This window comes from Nicotiana tabacum, chromosome 4, assembly GCF_000715075.1.
Source record: "Nicotiana tabacum cultivar K326 chromosome 4, ASM71507v2, whole genome shotgun sequence".
NCBI lineage: Eukaryota > Viridiplantae > Streptophyta > Magnoliopsida > Solanales > Solanaceae > Nicotiana > Nicotiana tabacum.
The window spans coordinates 28,757,016-28,774,143 of NC_134083.1; the positions used below are offsets into that span (position 1 = coordinate 28,757,016).

The 17,128-nt window shown below is 36.2% G+C and overlaps 2 protein-coding genes across 3 annotated transcripts; one reads left to right on the forward strand and one right to left on the reverse strand.

The window, feature by feature from the left end:
- Window positions 1–3,940: 3,940 nt before the first annotated feature.
- LOC107770357 (uncharacterized) lies at window positions 3,941–9,925 on the forward strand. 2 transcript variants are annotated; one of them, XM_075251628.1, is made up of 7 exons: window positions 3,941–4,313; window positions 5,192–5,334; window positions 6,075–6,218; window positions 6,342–6,527; window positions 8,522–8,646; window positions 9,145–9,393; window positions 9,635–9,925. In XM_075251628.1, the coding sequence occupies exons 1-6, from the start codon at window positions 4,109–4,111 to the stop codon at window positions 9,368–9,370; spliced, it is 1,029 nt and encodes a 342-aa protein (XP_075107729.1). In that variant the 5' UTR covers window positions 3,941–4,108; the 3' UTR covers window positions 9,371–9,393; window positions 9,635–9,925. The 2 variants fall into 2 exon arrangements, with proteins under 2 accessions (XP_075107729.1, XP_016445145.1); XM_016589659.2 differs by lacking the exon at window positions 9,635–9,925 and having other exon boundaries at window positions 9,145–9,591.
- A 285-nt stretch (window positions 9,926–10,210) lies between these two features.
- On the reverse strand, window positions 10,211–12,722 carry LOC107770358 (alternaria stem canker resistance protein 1). The gene is made up of 6 exons (XM_016589661.2): window positions 12,437–12,722; window positions 12,098–12,324; window positions 11,849–12,004; window positions 11,565–11,750; window positions 10,581–10,762; window positions 10,211–10,494 (listed from the first exon to the last, which is right to left on the reverse strand). The coding sequence occupies exons 1-6, from the start codon at window positions 12,575–12,577 to the stop codon at window positions 10,463–10,465; spliced, it is 924 nt and encodes a 307-aa protein (XP_016445147.1). The 5' UTR covers window positions 12,578–12,722; the 3' UTR covers window positions 10,211–10,462.
- Window positions 12,723–17,128: the final 4,406 nt, after the last annotated feature.

A 17,128-nucleotide genomic window follows, 5' to 3' on the forward strand; every position in this document is an offset into this window, starting at 1 on the left:
GGCAAGATAACACATAAGCCTCCCAGTAGTTGTAACCTTTCCAACTCTACTGTTAGGATCAACAAAGATAGAAATGCTTTTACCCTCAATTATCATTGGCATGTGAACACTATCAGCAACAACAATTGAAGCTCTTTTCATCAAATCAACCTATACATCATCTAATAAAAGCACGCTTTCTATCATAGTCAAGTTACAAGTATGTAGTGCAGCAAATTCATACAATGAAGAATCGGGCTGGAACTCAATAATTTTGTCACCCGGATCTAAAATAGATCGTAGTATAAAAATAATGAAGTCATCGGCACCACATCTAGCAACTGCTACGGCAAAATCAGTTAGCAAAAGGTAAGAATGGGTACCTCATTTCTGTCCAAGATCCCATACTTGAGTCATAGGGTTAGCATATGTAATGAGGTAAAACTTGCCAGTAGATTCCACTAATAATAGTGCCGCAATGTTCACTGTATAACTTGCTAGATCCATGAACTTGGAACGTATTCCTGGATCCCATACAAAAAGATTCATCGCAGGTTGTTGAGAAAGTAAATAACAATCAGTTATTCTTGCATGCTGAAACTTAATATTTCTACAAGGTAAAATAAAAAAGTCAGGGAAAAGGAGATTTTCGTCGCAGCTAGGCATATTCTTCTCAGTTCCACCATAACAACAACTCATCCAGTCAAAGAAAATCTGATCTTCACTCAACTTAGACAAAGCATCCAAGCTTGCTAAGTCCAAAAGAGGCCAAAGCTTAACTATTTCTTCTTTAGCATTCTTTCCCACGAGGACACTGCCAGTAGACCAAATGCCAACAGCAGTGGTGTACTTTGTTTCTCCAAATATAAGCTCTGTCGCTCTATAATACTGAGAGCAGATGTAAGAAATATTTGGTTCTCTTTCAATCAGCGCTTTAGCATGTCCCCAGTCACATAAATTGACTGGAGAAGCCTGTAAATCCACTAAAAGATTATGATGTTTAATGTCTTTGCGATGTATGCCGATGGGGTGACTCGAACTCACAACCTCTTGATTGGAAGTGGAGGGTGCTCACCACTAGAGAAACTCACTCTTGTCATAATACTGAGAGCATATGTAAGAAATATTTGGTTCTCTTTCAATCAACGCTTTAGCATGTCCCCAGTCACATAAATTGACTGGAGAAGCCTGTAAATTCACTAAAAGATTGTGATGTTTAATGTCTTTGCGACGTATACCGATAGTGCGACAAACGTAGGACAATGCCCCAAAAGTCTGAAATGTGTAAAGCTTCACAGGTAAACGAGTGCGTTTAGATGTCCTAGGTTGCAATTGAAGAACCTGGAGGCGTTTGATAGGGGTTACTATGAACAAATACGCACCAGGATCAAATGGGAATTGATTTAAAATACATAGATCATTGGGGATGGAATCAATATGACCCTCTAATATCCTAATAATCTGCTTGAAATCATCTACAATCATGACTGAACAATATCTTGCAACGCCAACAACTGTGGTGAACAAACCAAAACTAGGATCAAATGAAAAGTACGACGAAGTAGACCTTGCTTTATAAACTAGACCACACACTGCAAGCAACAATCTAATGGCTTTATTGGCCTGAATATTTGGTGATTACTTGGAGTAACTTTCAGCAAATGTCTGGAGTACTCCCTGTATATTCTCCGCCATAGCAGGTTCGCATGTTACAGACAATAAGAAACCATGAATTTTTCTCTCCTTCCCAGTATCAACCCAATTGCATTTGTGTAGGTTAACATCATGGTGATGTAATGACATATTTTGATTAGCACTAACAAATGGAAATACTCTCCCAGGAAATCTCCCAATAACATTCGACATGACATATCCTTGTCTAGCAAAAGGAATACGATAACCAGTTGTATCCCTTAGAGGAGAAATTTCCAACACCGGAGATGCATTGTCTCTTGCAATTTCCTCCTCTTTATGTTTATATTCCAATAGTTTAGGTACATTACAATTGTAACTAGTTAAACCCACAAGCGAAGTAATGGGAACAAAATTTGAAGAAATACCGATCTGATTAACTAGAACCTCGGTTTGCAAGGTCTCAGAGTGAGACTGGTGTGTGTTGCCATTTCCCAGAGAGCCTTCATGAAACATCCGGACCTCCTCTGATTTTGCATTGTTTAAAGCAGATTCCGTTGTATCAGTAAGGACTTCAACATTTGATCTCTCAGTAGCAAATACCTTGGAATAACAACATTCATGTGACATATTGTCAAACGCCCGAGCTTCAATTTCTGTAAAATATTGCTTGATTGCAGCCATGTGACCTTCCGACGATTCGAGCTGTTGTTTACGAAAACGAATTCGCACCTTCGCAACAAAGTGTTCCCAATCCGTCAATATCCGTCAATTGCTTGTTCCGGAGAAGCCATTGGAACCACTATAACGCCTCACCTTCGAGGTAAATAGACGCGCGTAATATTTTGTTATTTTCTGATGTGCCACAGAATTTAAAGTAGCGTTCAACCTGAGATATCCATAACTCTGGATCCTCACCACAGAATCGTCGGAATTCCACCGGAGTAGACTTACTCGTTGCAAGGTTTTCAATCAACACATGTAACAAAACGAATTTCAGCGATATCCTTAGACCACAAATCCTTTACGACCTTAATTGAATCATCGATAGTTCGAAATATTTGGTCCTCCATTGAAGACCTCTGGATGAAAGCACCAATGAAACAAACCGAATAACAACCAAACCAACTAGCTATATTGATTCACTGAACGGAATTACAAATAATTAAAAATTGCAATGAAACAATAAAGGATAATTGAGAGATAACAGAGAGGGATGAGAGGACAGAAATACACCATAGAAGAAGGATGAGAAACTTAGACATAAAGAGATGAGAAGTACAGAGCTTTTCACATAACATTTTGCCTAATCTTCAAACCCAGTCGATAGCCCCTTTTATTCACGTAGTCAGTCACGTGCTTCCTTAACCTGGATCCCAGACAAATCTTTTGTTGGGCTTTCTAAATCTTGGACCTCTTCGCGGTTTAGCCCCGATCCAACAACCTCTGTCCAAATATCTGCCCATACACATTATTTGAGTTATCTTGGTTCACAACAAGTGTAATGGTAGTTGGTAATGTTTGTTTCCAGAAAAAAATGAATTTTGAATTTAGAACGGATGACTATCTTGGATTGAATTTTATGAAGGTACTAATACTGGATGTTCTAAAGCTTATGAACTTTTACAAATACACATTCCAATTCTAAATATTATAAGCTTGAATGTAAACTCTAAATATATTGTCACTATAATTTCATAGTATATCGAGTTGACCGTAAAAGGTGATTATATATTATAAAAAATTTACAATGCCTGGAAATATCAACAACCATTTGAATGACGACTAGTTCTAATTAAGAGTCATACTCCATCCGTGTCATATTATTTGTCGTATTTTTCTTTTACACATCCCTTAATAAAATATTAAATAGAAAATATTTTTGACTGATTTACCCTTATTTATATCTTATGATATAATTTCTCTTCATTTATTGCTTACTCATAATTAAGATATTCGTAGTACTCAAGAACAATTAATATTAAAGGTACAATAGAAAAAAAATAATTAAATTACTCGTGAACTTCTAAAATGATAAATAATTTGAGATAGTTATTTTCAGAAACCACAACAGATAATATGAGACGGAGAGAGTATATATCAATAGCTATTCTCGTAAATAATTACTATAAAGTATAAATATATTTTCCAGAAAATTCATGGAAGGTAAAAGATGATGTAGCTTTGCCTTGGACATTTACTATTGCACACTGTTACGAATTTTAGCCCAAAAAGACCGTTTTAACCTCGACCAAAGCGCCAATGGGAGTGCATCAATGCACCCTTTGCAAGCAAGAAGTCAACCGGGAAGTAAAGTAATTAGAACTCAATCAATACGCATACAGGTGGTGGATCCGAGAGAGAAGAAAACGCAAATAAAGAAAAAAGAAGAGAGAGAGAGAGCTATTGAGAGAGAGAGAGAGAGAGAGAGCTATTTAGAGAGTGTGAGATCGAAGAGGAAGAGAGGGAGCTGACCCATAATCCCTTTGATCAAAAGATGGGGTGCTCGTTCTCGGGATTGAATGCACTATACGACGCCGTTAATGGTGGCGGGGATGTTTGGATCAATGAGAATCGCTTTAGAATCGTCCGGCAGCTCGGCGAGGGTGGCTTTGCGTACGTTTTCCTGGTCAAGGAGGTCATCTCTGACACTTCTAACCCTGGCCTTTCCAACAAATTCAAGGACTCTTCTCACCTCTCTGGTACACACTCCCTCTCTCTCTATTTATAGCTAAGTTCATATTTTACTTGTGGTCTGACAATTGGGTCAGCTTAGTGCATAACGGGTTTTGTTCCTTTTCTCCAATTGTATGCGATTTGCTCTGGCTTTTCATTACTAATAGTTACTACTACAAGTCAATATCAATTGCTAATATGATTTTTCCATGTGTTCTTATGGTTGCACTCGGCGATGATGGACTGGGATTGGGGTCTCTGCTCTAATTTGCTGTGTACTCCAACCTCCATGCTTTTCTCTTTCTGTGTGTGAATAAAGATGCGTATGTAGGGTGATCATCTTAAAATTTGGAATTTTTATGATTCACTGATGTTAGAGTGGTTTAAATATCTAAAAAACTGATGTTGGAGTGGTTTGGCAAATATTGCTCAAATTCTCTATTTACTAGAAGCTTATTCTACTCCGAAATGTGCTGCTTTCCTGTGTACTTGTATAGTTTGCTGCAGTGACCTGACCTAAATTCTGTACTTCTTGTAAAATATCCTCCCTAACCCAACTTTTCCATTCAGAGAAAAAGTAAAATACCAAGAAAAATGAACTCTATTGCATATTCTTCAGCATCAGGAATGAACATTAGGAGCACTTGGGTATCTTATTCCTTTTTTTTCCCTCTGATTTGTTTTCTTTCCTAATGATATTTCCACTAGAAGTAGTTCTTCAATTCCTTTTGCCAGTTAGTAGGTCAGACTTGTGGTTACTAGCCCAGTCTACTCTGATTCATGAACTCTCTCTCTTTGAAAAGGAAGTGCAAAGAATAAGCTGTCTTTGAACCTTGGTACAATTATTGTATTCATGTTCTTTTATTCTGTAAAATAACATTTGAAAAACTCTCTTAATGTGCAGATGATGGAACTTATGCTATGAAGAAGGTTCTTATTCAGAACACAGAACAGTTGGAGTTGGTGAAAGAGGAAATCCGTGTTTCATCTCTATTTACTCATCGCAATCTGCTTCCTCTCCTTGATCATGGTATCATCGCAGTCAAGGTAATTTCTGCAGGGACCTTACACCCCACCCCACCCTTACCCCCCACCCCACCCATAAAAAAAGAAACCAGCTCCGCGTTCTGATCTTTTTTGTTAGTAATAGATTGATGTCCATGTCAAGGCTTTGCACAATTAGGTGGTGGAAAAAAATTTAAATTAAGATTGCGGTATCATCCATGATAGGTTATCTTATGCCATTCCAGGAACTTTTAGATGTACCCTGAGGAGCTGAATTCTTAAAAGATGTACCACTCACTCTTCAGTCCCAAAATACAACAACAACAACTACCCAGTGGAATCCCACAAGTGGGGTCTGAGGAGGGTAATGTATGCGCGGACCTTACCTCTATCCTGGAGAGGTAAAGAGGCTGTTTCTGAAAGACCTTCGGCTAAAATGATGGTTGAATTCTAAATGTTACAGAGCTTGAACGATCATGTGGATCGCCAAACAAGTTTTCTCTGTAGTACTTTTCTTTGAGAAACACAACTCTTTTTTTGCCTTTTCTTCTTTTGTGGGGGGTTTTAGGGGGGAGGAGGTAGTGGCAAACAATCACATAAAGTGATGAGGTATTGCTCTTCCAACATTCTCTACTTATTTGGCGGGGAATTTGCGCAAGTTATAATCATGTTGCAGCTGTATTGCACAATGCCTGCCGATTTATGTCTTCCTTGTACCCTTTCCTCTACTACATGTTCCATTTCCATTATATTCTATATAAATACCTTACTCTGTTGGATAGGCTGCGCCAGATCAATCCTGGAAGCATGAAGCTTACTTGTTGTTTCCGGTACATTTGGATGGGACTTTACTGGATAATGCCACAGCCATGAAAGCTAATAAAGAATTCTTTTCCACTTCGGACGTTCTTCAAATATTTCGTCAGGTGAATTAAGGATCAGTTTTTTGCAAATTTGCATTTTTATGGATGTTTGTGAAAATATAAGAGGACACAATCAACTTTGGAGCCTAGAATGTATTTTAACTTTTAAGAAACATTATTATGCAGCTTTGTGCAGGACTCAAGCATATGCATAGCTTTGATCCTCCTTATGCACATAATGATGTCAAACCTGGTAATGTCCTTTTAACTCATAGAAAAGGACAGCCACCTCTTGCAGTGTTAATGGATTTTGGAAGTACACGTCCTGCAAGAAGGCAAATCCGCTCTCGTTCAGAGGCCTTGCAGCTGCAGGTACTTTCATTTCCTTTTTTAAATGTATACATATATTCTGCTATTTGTATGCCTGCAAACTTCTAATAGGTTCCTTCTTTTGAGCATGTCTGGGCTGAATGTTTTCACCAATACTGTTACCTTTATATGCAAATTGCAAGTCGTAGTTAATTCATATTGTGTTCTTGGTTGACACCCATTTCTTACATACTAGTTTCTGCACACGTGCGTTGCACGTGTGTTCCATACTAATCAATATAAATATTTTATAATGGTTGTAGAAATAATATTAGAATAGTTTAGCAATTTAGTTTTGGGTAAGAAAATAAAAGTAAATTAAATATGCTGAAATCTTCTAATAACACTAAGTAATGCGTGCGAACAATCCATGAAATCGCTTCTTATAATTATAAAAGAAAAGAAAAAAGTAAAGGGGGATAACTGTATAATAGTTCAAATTAATATTGTGCCATGATCTGTTCTCTCGAATAAGATCACTGCATAAGACAATATGAAGAACACTTTCACATACCTACTCCATATTATTACATAGAATTGGCTAAAGATAAAAGGAGGCTAACTTTGACGCTTACAAGAAATCATGAAAAGAAAATAAAATTACTATTTCTTTTAACTTTTCCAATAGCAAAAACAAGACTACAAAAATTTTGAAATAGTTTCAAGTACCTTTTTGTTATTGTCGTCGGCTTTTTGATGATTTCGATTCTGAGAGTGGTGCTCTAGCTCCCACTGAGCTCTCATCATCGGCACGCTCTGGCTTTAGCATCTGCCGAGCACATCTAAGCGAAAAATAGAAAAAACTGGATTTCAATTGGATACCCTTTTTCTAATTTACAAAAGAGAATCCAGTGTTAGAAGTATTCTAATCCATAAATTCACAGCGTAACAAGATGAAATAGGCGGCCACTCTCTCTCTCTCTCTCTCTCTCTCTCTCTCTCTCTCTCTCTCTCTCTCTCTCTCTTACTTTCTTTCATTTAGTTAGGTGTGGTAAAGGATCTCGCTCGAAAGAAACTCTTCACCTAATGATTTGGTCTAGTCTAAGAAGCTTAAAGGTTTTGCAAAAACTTTGCCTAGCTCTTAGTGATTCCATTAAGCTGAAAGGTTTTGGCAAGAGTGAGTTATATCAGAAGGCTTTGATAAAGTGAAATCGCAAGAAAATAAGCTTTTTAATGGTAAGAGCATTGCATAATACTTATAGATGTTAGCTGATCATTGATCACAATTTAAATACTCTCTAATGATTTTCTGCAACAGATGAAATAATTCTTCGCTGCTTTCATTCTTTGGGATACAAAAAGGCATACTGACTTTATGACGTAATAATTAAATTTTGTAATTAAATCATTACTTCTATTTGATAAAGTAATTGAACTTACACGTGCGACTCTTTTACCTTTACTAATGAAATGTTTCATGTTTGAATTCAGACAAGAAAACTAAAATTCAAAATGACAATAAAAGCTAGCCATGTAATTATATTTATCATTTGCGGCAATCAACGACTTCCCACGTTCTTTTTTTTTTTAAGATTTTACTTCTACTTTTTAGTTATTTATTTAAATAAAATTGTTATTTTTATAGATATATATTAAGAATTCATTTGGAATGCATACAAAACTGGAAGGTCAAGATAAGGGAAAATAAATAAGATAGAATATGGGAGCGGTTAAAATTAGCTCTTAACATGTACATGTATTACGGCTAACTGAAGAGTCTCAACACCATTATGATGGTGATTAATTATTACTATTTATTATTGAATAGATTTGACCTTTTTTTATTTATTAGAGTGCAACTTTACATTTTTGCACAAAGTTTTATATAGAATTGTGTTTGATTGAAGGACAAAACTGTCACTCAGTTTTTAATGAGTATTTTCGTAATCTAACTTTAACTTTAGGGGCTTCCCACTTATAATATAGTATGATTACACCTTAACTCATTATGTTGCATTTTCTTTAATTTGCTTTCTTTTCTGGTGCTGATAATGTAGGAATGGGCATCTGAGCACGTTTCCGCACCCTTCCGAGCGCCTGAATTATGGGATTGCCCAAGCCAATGTGATATTGACGAAAGAACTGATATCTGGTCATTAGGTTGTACATTATATGCAATAATGTAAGAATCCTCTCAACTCTTTTTGATACTTGAAGCTCTTTCTGTGCAAGAGAAAGTGAAATCCTATGACCCGTACACAGCTGATAGTTGCATCAAGATTGTCCAAAAGTTGGCTCAACTATCCTATTTCTTGCACATGCTGTGCATGGACGTAGCATTATATTTTGGTGCTTGTACTACGTCTTGTGCAAACGCTCTTATTTGGAGCTGGTATTCCAAAGTAGCATCGATGGGTCAATCAGATGGAGTTTTGTTAAATAAACGTGGTTGGAGCTCCCTACTTCTTACACTGAGACTACTTTAGCATGCCAATTCTTTTTCTCATCATGGTGTTAGTTTTCATGTCTTATTTTTTATTTTTTCTGAGACAAAGTAATTGAGTTGTTTCCTACCATTGGCATTTCAAAGGATAGAGATATTTGTTGACCATGAAAGTGGTTTCTATGTGGTGTATATATCAGTAAGAAGTAACCAATCTTTTCATCGTCTCTATTGCAGGTATGGAGTATCTCCCTTTGAGTATGCACTTGGGGAATCTGGTGGAAGTCTGCAGCTGGCTATTGTAAATGCACAGATAAAGTGGCCAGCTGGGCCTAAACCTCCATATCCTGAAGCTCTTCACCAATTTGTGACATGGATGCTTCAACCTCAGGGGACAGTTCGACCTCGCATAGATGATATCATAATTCATGTTGACAAATTGATCTCAAAGTTCTCTCAATGAAAGTATAGGACAAGATTTGTTGGGTTAGTTTACGGATGAATCATCTTATAACATCTTTTAGCTTATTACATAACTTACTGCAAGTTACTATTCTTGACTTTTCCCTGTTAAAATGTGAGAAGCAGCAATAGTTTGCTATTGTTTAGCTTGTATTCCATGGCAAGAGGCTTTTTCAGTCATACGTTTTTATTTATAATTATTGAATGGTGAATCATCTACTCTATAGTTCTTACGCCAAAAGAATCTTTTGCCTTACATGGCCAGGTTGCATTTGTTTTTGCCAGCCCTTTCCTCTGCCGCGCCTTCCTTTATGCTATTCTCGTTACTGAAATCTCAGCTATCTGTGGTGCCTATCTTTCCAGAAGCTTTTTTCGACGACCACGCACTGGTACACGTTTATCATTGATTGGCAAAACTCTTTTACGTTTCCAAAGACTTGTCCTGCGTAATGACGTAAATATTGCTCTCAATGGCTTTGTTAAAGTAATTCGTTGTTCTGACATTCATATTTATATCTGGGAGCAAGATTCCTGTATATCGTTTTCTTAAATTTTCAAATATCCCTCTTTTTCTTTTTGGATGAGTTACTCAAATATGCAGCGAATTTAGCTGTTTACAGTTGAAACAGTTGAAGGGCAGCCCGATGCACTAAGCTCTCGCTATGAGCTGAGTTCGGGGAAGGGCCGAACCACAAGAGTCTATTGTACGCAGCCTTACCCTGCATTTCTGCAAGATGCTGTTTCCACGACTCGAACATGTTACCTCATGGTTACATGGAGGCACCTTTCTCAGTTATCCTAAGGCTCTCCTCCTGATTACGGGTGAAACAGTTGAAACAGATTAAATTGAAAGTTCATCCGAAGAGTTCATAATTCCAATAATGAAACTCGTTTTTATACATATAGGCAAAATACACATGATTGGAACTCCGAATAAAGGGAGGCTGTAATTTTCCTAGTTTAATTGTTCATCAACATCAATTAATGGTGCCCCCAACACGAAATACTTTCCAGCGACGCCTATAATGCCTCGAACCTTTGCTGCATCATAATCCATGTTTTTTTTTTTTTTTTAATCTTAGTTGCTGAAGGATTAGTCTTTGTGCTCATCATCGGATTCAGAATCTGCAAATCATTTTAAAAAAGCGCAGTGTAAGATCACAAGCTATCATGTTGGAAGTATACATGATAAATGAAGCAAGGTTATTTACCTGATCGGACATCATCAGTAATGTGGCCTTTTGTTATGAGACCATTAACCATCCGTAATATGAGTCTCATCCAAAAGATGTGAAGAACAAGCAAGCCCACCAGCAGTGAATTGAACAAAAAGTAAAGTATGGTTCCTTCAGCGCGGTGCTTCTCTGTGTCCACTATGAAAAGAATTTCGTAGCTGCAGAGTTAAGAAAATGCTCATGTCATGGTATGGTACAGAGAAAATGAACTAACAGAAAACAACAAGCTCAATTATAAATAAACTTTGGGCTAATTTTCTTTACTGCTAAATAAATACTACCAGGGGCGGATCTAGTAAGGATCGATTGGGGTGGTACGCCACCCGCAAGCTTCGGTCGAAACTCTCTCTCTCTATATATATATAAAATCGTATATATATATTTAAAGCGCCACCCGGAGTAATAGATGATACAAAGGTGTCAATGACAAAGGGTAGGAGATTCCACCTTGGTTGTGAAGGATTGAACCCCATTGGCAACAGGTTTTAATCTTTTTGGCCGGCTACATCACGTCTCTTTTTTCTTCTTTTGTAATTATTATTAACTATCTTATTTTATTTGTTCACTTTTGACTTTCTTTTTGTGTCTCTTATTAGTTAAACATTTGTTTTTCCCCACAAAGTTAAAATAACATTTTCTTTTGTAAATCTTCGCTCTATCGTAACTATAGTAATATATTTTTTCGTTCAATCGATTTATATTATATACCAAAAAAATAAGTAACCGACCCTAAAGTCCAAAGTTGCTCAAACCGACGAAATGTTTACTCTATCTCAATGTATAAATAGCGACACATAGACATTCAAAGCTACGTGGCACCCGCAAGCTCCAAATCCTTTATCCCCTCTGATTATACTATTCCCTTTACTTCGGAGTAGTATGACACATAAATTGGGTCAGAGGAAGTAGTATGTTACTATGAGCATAGTGGTAATGGTTGATTAAATGTAGTGAACTCACCATGTGCTTCGGAGTACCCAGAAGGGAAAGCAGATTATACGAAGTGATGCAAAAGATAATGCGAAAATTAAGAAGAATCTATCAGCAATCCTTTGGAAGCCACTGTATCTTGACATCTTTGCAATTTCCATGAATACATCACTTCCGTCATGAATTGCTAGAACCACTGCTCCAACACGGGTTAACCTGCAAAAACAGAATGCTCAAAAACTCACACTAACATCTTTCTGCTAAATAATAATACTCGAAAAAAGGTGGTTTTTTGGATCAAGGTATAATCATACCCGAAAATGTAAGACAACACAATGAGTGATACTGTTGTTATGTGATGAACCATTTGGGCAGCAAAATCTTTGCGTCTTGTTTCCCAGTAAAGCAATGCAAATATGGAGTATAAGTAGAACCCTCCAGCATACATGTACAACCCTTTCAGCTTTAATCTGCCATATTCAAATTAGCCAGGTTATAAAATAAACACTATGTTCCTGATTCAGATGTGATTATAAAATTTTAGAAGATGTTAAGAATCTCACTTCATTTTTAGATCAGGCCAAACCAGATCTCCAGGTCCTGACCAAAAATATCGAGTATTTGTGAACCAAGGCTCATTACAAGTAACAGCAAGTGCCAATATCTCAGCAGATAAAAAATATACTAATTTCCATGCTGACTCTTTGAATTTGTTGATCCTCCTCCTCCTACCGCCATTGATATTTACCAACCTTTGCGTATTTCCAAAAATCATGCGCGTAGCCAATGCCTAGCATCACGGTAAAAATAAATATATTGCCGGGACCAAATGATCAATCTCAGATTTTCAAGAGATAAAAAAAAATACTTATTAGAGAAAACAAACGCAGATTTTTGTTTACCTCGAAAACAAATCTGTCGAGTATGAATCGAACGATGGGGAAGAAGAGAGCGAAAAAGAAAAGAAAAATCAAATCTTTGTACTCAGGGTAAGACTCTTTCTCCCAATTAACTGAAACAGCTGCTTGATACAATTTCTCCATCTCGGGCTTCTTTTCGAATCAATGGAAATGAACTTTGTGTTTGTCCAGAGAAACAGAACTTGAGTTTGTTAGAATGAATTGCCAAAAGTGCTGAAAAAGTTGAGGGTAATGAGTTGATAATTAGTAGTAGCAGGTGGTACAAACTAGATATTTTATGTATATATTTTTTATAATTCGTCCAATATTATATATTTGCATCATATCTAATAAAGGTTGAATAGTGTATTTGATTTACTTATATACTTTTTACTTTCTTTTTTATGGTGCACTTATGTTCTAGATATTTTAGATCCCCATCTAGTAGCAAAGTCTTATTCTCATTGTGATATGTCCTGGAAATTTCGCTGAGGAATTTTGGTAGAAAAAATCAAATCTGGCGGGTGGACTGTTTGATTAAAAGAGTGCAACTTTTAGTCCCAATTGGGTGGAAAGGACAAGAATCCCGACATCATAGATAAGAAAAGAATCAAAAGCTGACAAACATTTCTTTCTATTTGTAATAATATGGAAAAATACTTGTGATTCACAGTATGTTTACCAAATTACGTAATTTAATATTACTCATAAATTAATAATTAAATAATAAAAATTTCCATGGCGCAAGAAATGCAAATAAGTATTTCTTTTTAACTTAAGGCAAGACATATTAGAAGTTCCGTAGTAGGCTTCGTGGTAAAAGCCTTAAATCTTAAGCGTGGCCACGCAACAGTAGTAGCAGATCTAAAACATTGTATATGGATTTTCGGAAACACAATATTTTTTATGTAGCTCTTGTATTTTTATTAAAAAATTATAAAATATTTTTCATTTATTATTGTATATTAGTTTGAGATTACGATAAAGAATTTATAAACTTTAAATTTTGAATTCGTCTTTGCTGTGCGATAGTTGATGCAACAATTTCACCATCATTCTTTCCTACATGATTTTATGTCTAATTAACATTGACATTACTTAAATGCATCTTTTCAACAGATAGAAAGTTTAGGTTTGATTACTTTATTCAACGTAGGTTCCTCGTATTTCCCTATTAGCGATTTAAAGAAGTTTCTACTAATAAAAGAATCTCATTCAATTGGCGTCAAAGTTGATCTAATTTTATATGATGATCTGTCAACATACCTTAAGACTTAAGTTTGACATATTGGATGAGTCATGAGTGACATATGCATGTTAAATGGATTGAGTCGAATTTAAGTGGTTAAAGTTTTAGGATAAAATAAGCTACTAAAAGAGATCAATTCAACAAGTTGATTCCCAATCCAATATTCAAGGTCGTAGCTATAAAGTACTATATTAATTACTCAGTTCTCTAATAAAAGAAATAGCACTAAGGAATAAAATAAATAAAAATTAAAAATAAATAGTTACCCAACTATAATAAAAAGTTATACTATTTTAAAAATAATTGAGTTGGTCATGTTGAACTATGATTTGATGTAGAAAACAAATTAGGCTCAATCCATATTGTACCAAACAATTTTAAGATTGAGGCGTCATGACTCGTACAGTCGTACACAATCTTTTTGACACGTCCTATCGGTCATTTCACACCCTCACCTGATTTCACCTTGAAATAAGGAAATGAAATCATCCTACCCGGTAATATGCAGTGTCCAAATTTAAAAAATGTTTTTTTTAGATTTTTTTAAAGCAAAATACATAAAAATCTTGTAGTCAAATTTTTCGTACACACCTTTTGATTTATGAAAATAATTTTACATATTTAAAACTTTTAGAAGTGTCTATTACACACCATTTTAATTACGTGGCATTCGCTTGTTATTCACATAACCTAGACGCGTGAATGCAAAAAACAAAATTATATCATAAGCTTTATTTCACTTTTTACTGTTTCCTTTTTACACCAATAAAAAGAAAATAACCCCTCCCACTCTTGTCTTCTTCCCCGCCCCAACCCCTGTCCCAAACCATCCCCACTCTCCCCCAGCATTTCATTGTCTAACTCCATCTATCCCGCAACTACCCCCTCGCCCCTCTCGTCTTCCATTGTCGAAGTAATGCAGCAATCAAATCCAACTGGGTTTTTTAAAAATCATTTATTTTTGTTAGTTTTAAAAGTTTATCACAGGTTTTGCGAAGGTTGAGTGAAAAATTCAGAAATCACCATTGTTGAGCTATTGATAAAGCTTGAAAATTCAACTGGATCTTGTTAATTTTGGATTGTTGAACTCAACTTGTAACTCGATTTTGATTGACTAGTTAAGGTTACTTGGTAATCTCTTCCAATTTATGGCAGAGTGTTGAAAATCCAATTAAGACGCTACTTGATAATTTTTCCCATTTATTCCCTTGTGACTCGATCCAGAAAGGAATAGTAATTACAAAGGTTATAAAAGTTGTTTTTTTGGTCCTTTGATTCTAAGTTAGTAATTTTTTTTTTTGGTCTTGCTGGAAATATTTCTCACGAACTATGATAGTGGCAGCCATGGTAGGGAAGATAAAGAAGGGGTATATATATAATTTTAAATGTTTTTTTTTAAAAGTTAATAACACATGTCACCAGCATATTGGTGTGTGATACACACACATTTTGTGAAACTAGTAAAGCACGAAAGTGGTGTGTAATCGATACACTTTTGAAAGGTTTGAGCGTGTAAAAATATTTCCGTATTCAACAGGTGTGTAACATGGATTTGAGAACAAGTTCATGTGGTATTTTATATATTTTGCCATTTTTTATGTGTAAAATTAAATTTTTCATGTGTCAGAAAAAAATATAGGATTATAAAACTAAAAACAAGTCTGTAAGACCCACAAAACCATTTGGTTCTTCATGACCATCTACAATCTCTTTTATGTTTTACCAATACAAATTCGAGAACTATTTTTTTTTTGGGTGAAAATTTCAAGATATTCAAAAGAATCTAGAGAATTAAGGGCAAAGCAACCGATATTCAACACATTTGAATAATTATGATTTATATTAGTGAAATTATATACAAGCTCAGCTAAAACAAAATTATAACCGCCTCTAGCACACGTGGTAGTCTCCCATAGGCTATTTTCTAGCAAACTATAATTAATTTGGACACCAAATCTAAAACTAATCTAGTTTAGTAAATGATTTAAGGTTTAGGTACACGCCAAACTCGTCTTTATGGAAAAAAAATTAAGATTTTTTTTTTACTCATACGCGTAAGTTGTCCGTGTTTACCCTCGAAAACGGATAACAATTGAATTTATATGTGGTTTTAAGGATATTCGGATTAATTCAATACAAATGATTAATGGTGTTAGATTAAACAAATAAAAGACGTAATAAATTGCCAAACCAATAATAAGAGTGATCCAGGACTTGGTAAATGGCTTAATGAGGAGCCTGCCTTCGAGACCGAGCTTATCCTTATGAAGAACTGATGAACAAAAGTAACAACTTTGATTAATAGAAAGAATATGAGTATATTGCCTTGATATGCGTGTTGCATGTGTCTCATGAATAATAATCTTCCCCCTTTATATAGTAGGAGAATTTTACCCTAAGTACAATTCTAAAAAAAGTAAAAATCTTCCGTTTCTCTAACCACTAATTTTTTGCCGATACCCGAGATTCACGCTGTGATATCCGGTTAGACACGGATATTACGGCCCTTCGTTAGTCGTGTGCAGCCATTTGATAATGTTCTTCGAAGTCTTGAGACTCAGACCGAACCCGGAGGACGTAGTTCCGATGCTTCCGAGGGCAGGTGTTTTGATCGAACCCTGATACGAGAGGCTCCTCGCCCAGATTCCGATTCCTTACCATCACGTTCCTGCTCCGTTTGTCTTACCGGTAAACCGAGATGTTGAACGAGCTCGATTTTACCTGTATACAGATAGTCCACTCGTTTCTTAGAGTGTAGATTTACCGAAACGATGAGAAACGACAAATGCTTTTCAATTCCTTCTTCAATACGCCTTAATAGAAACAACAAAGAAGCCGAAATGTCCCGTCAGTCGCGTCCTTCTGACTTCGAACATGTGTCAGCCATCGGCGGGTCACCTCTGAATGCGAAGCGACACGAAATCTCTATAAAAGCATCCATTCTTCATTCATTTTTCACCGTTTGACCAAGCTTCTACCTTCGAGTTTTAAAGTTATTACTAACCTTCTCCATATTTTCATATCTTTACCTCTGTTCTTCAAGATTTCTTAGTAATTTCTAGGTTTTTACCTAGTCTTTACCCAAATCAGTACACTCGACTCTTCATCTTTTTCGCTTCTCCTTTTTCCTAACTGACCGCTGAAATCGAGACGGTCATTCCCGATATAGTCGTCCTCAAGACGTTTACTCTTAGTGCGGCTACCAACTAACCGGCCCCTAAGCCTCCCTTAAAAGTTTTCATCCCCGGGGGCTGCTCTGTTGTACATGACTTTAAGGTTGAAAATCCCTCGTCGGTGCAGGACCAGGGTGAAGGAGCATCAAGGTATATATGCTCAATTACCGAAGACGTCCTTCCCGTGGTCCGAGAGGACTGCAACTGGGAAGCTAAGTACGTAGTAGTCCCCGAGCCTGATGATGCCATTACTACCCATGTGGAGAGGTATCT

Excerpts from the sequence above, each read along its gene's own strand:
- LOC107770357 (XM_075251628.1), top strand. The coding sequence starts at position 4,109 with ATGGGGTGCTCGTTCTCGGGATTGAATGCACTATACGACGCCGTTAAT. Across the intron at positions 5,335-6,074 it reads ATGGTATCATCGCAGTCAAG|GCTGCGCCAGATCAATCCTG; the intron begins GTAATTTCTGCA and ends TCTGTTGGATAG. Across the intron at positions 6,528-8,521 it reads CAGAGGCCTTGCAGCTGCAG|GAATGGGCATCTGAGCACGT; the intron begins GTACTTTCATTT and ends CTGATAATGTAG.
- LOC107770358 (XM_016589661.2), bottom strand. The coding sequence starts at position 12,577 with ATGGAGAAATTGTATCAAGCAGCTGTTTCAGTTAATTGGGAGAAAGAG. Across the intron at positions 12,005-12,097 it reads TGGCCTGATCTAAAAATGAA|ATTAAAGCTGAAAGGGTTGT; the intron begins GTGAGATTCTTA and ends TGAATATGGCAG. Across the intron at positions 10,495-10,580 it reads TACTGATGATGTCCGATCAG|ATTCTGAATCCGATGATGAG; the intron begins GTAAATAACCTT and ends AATGATTTGCAG.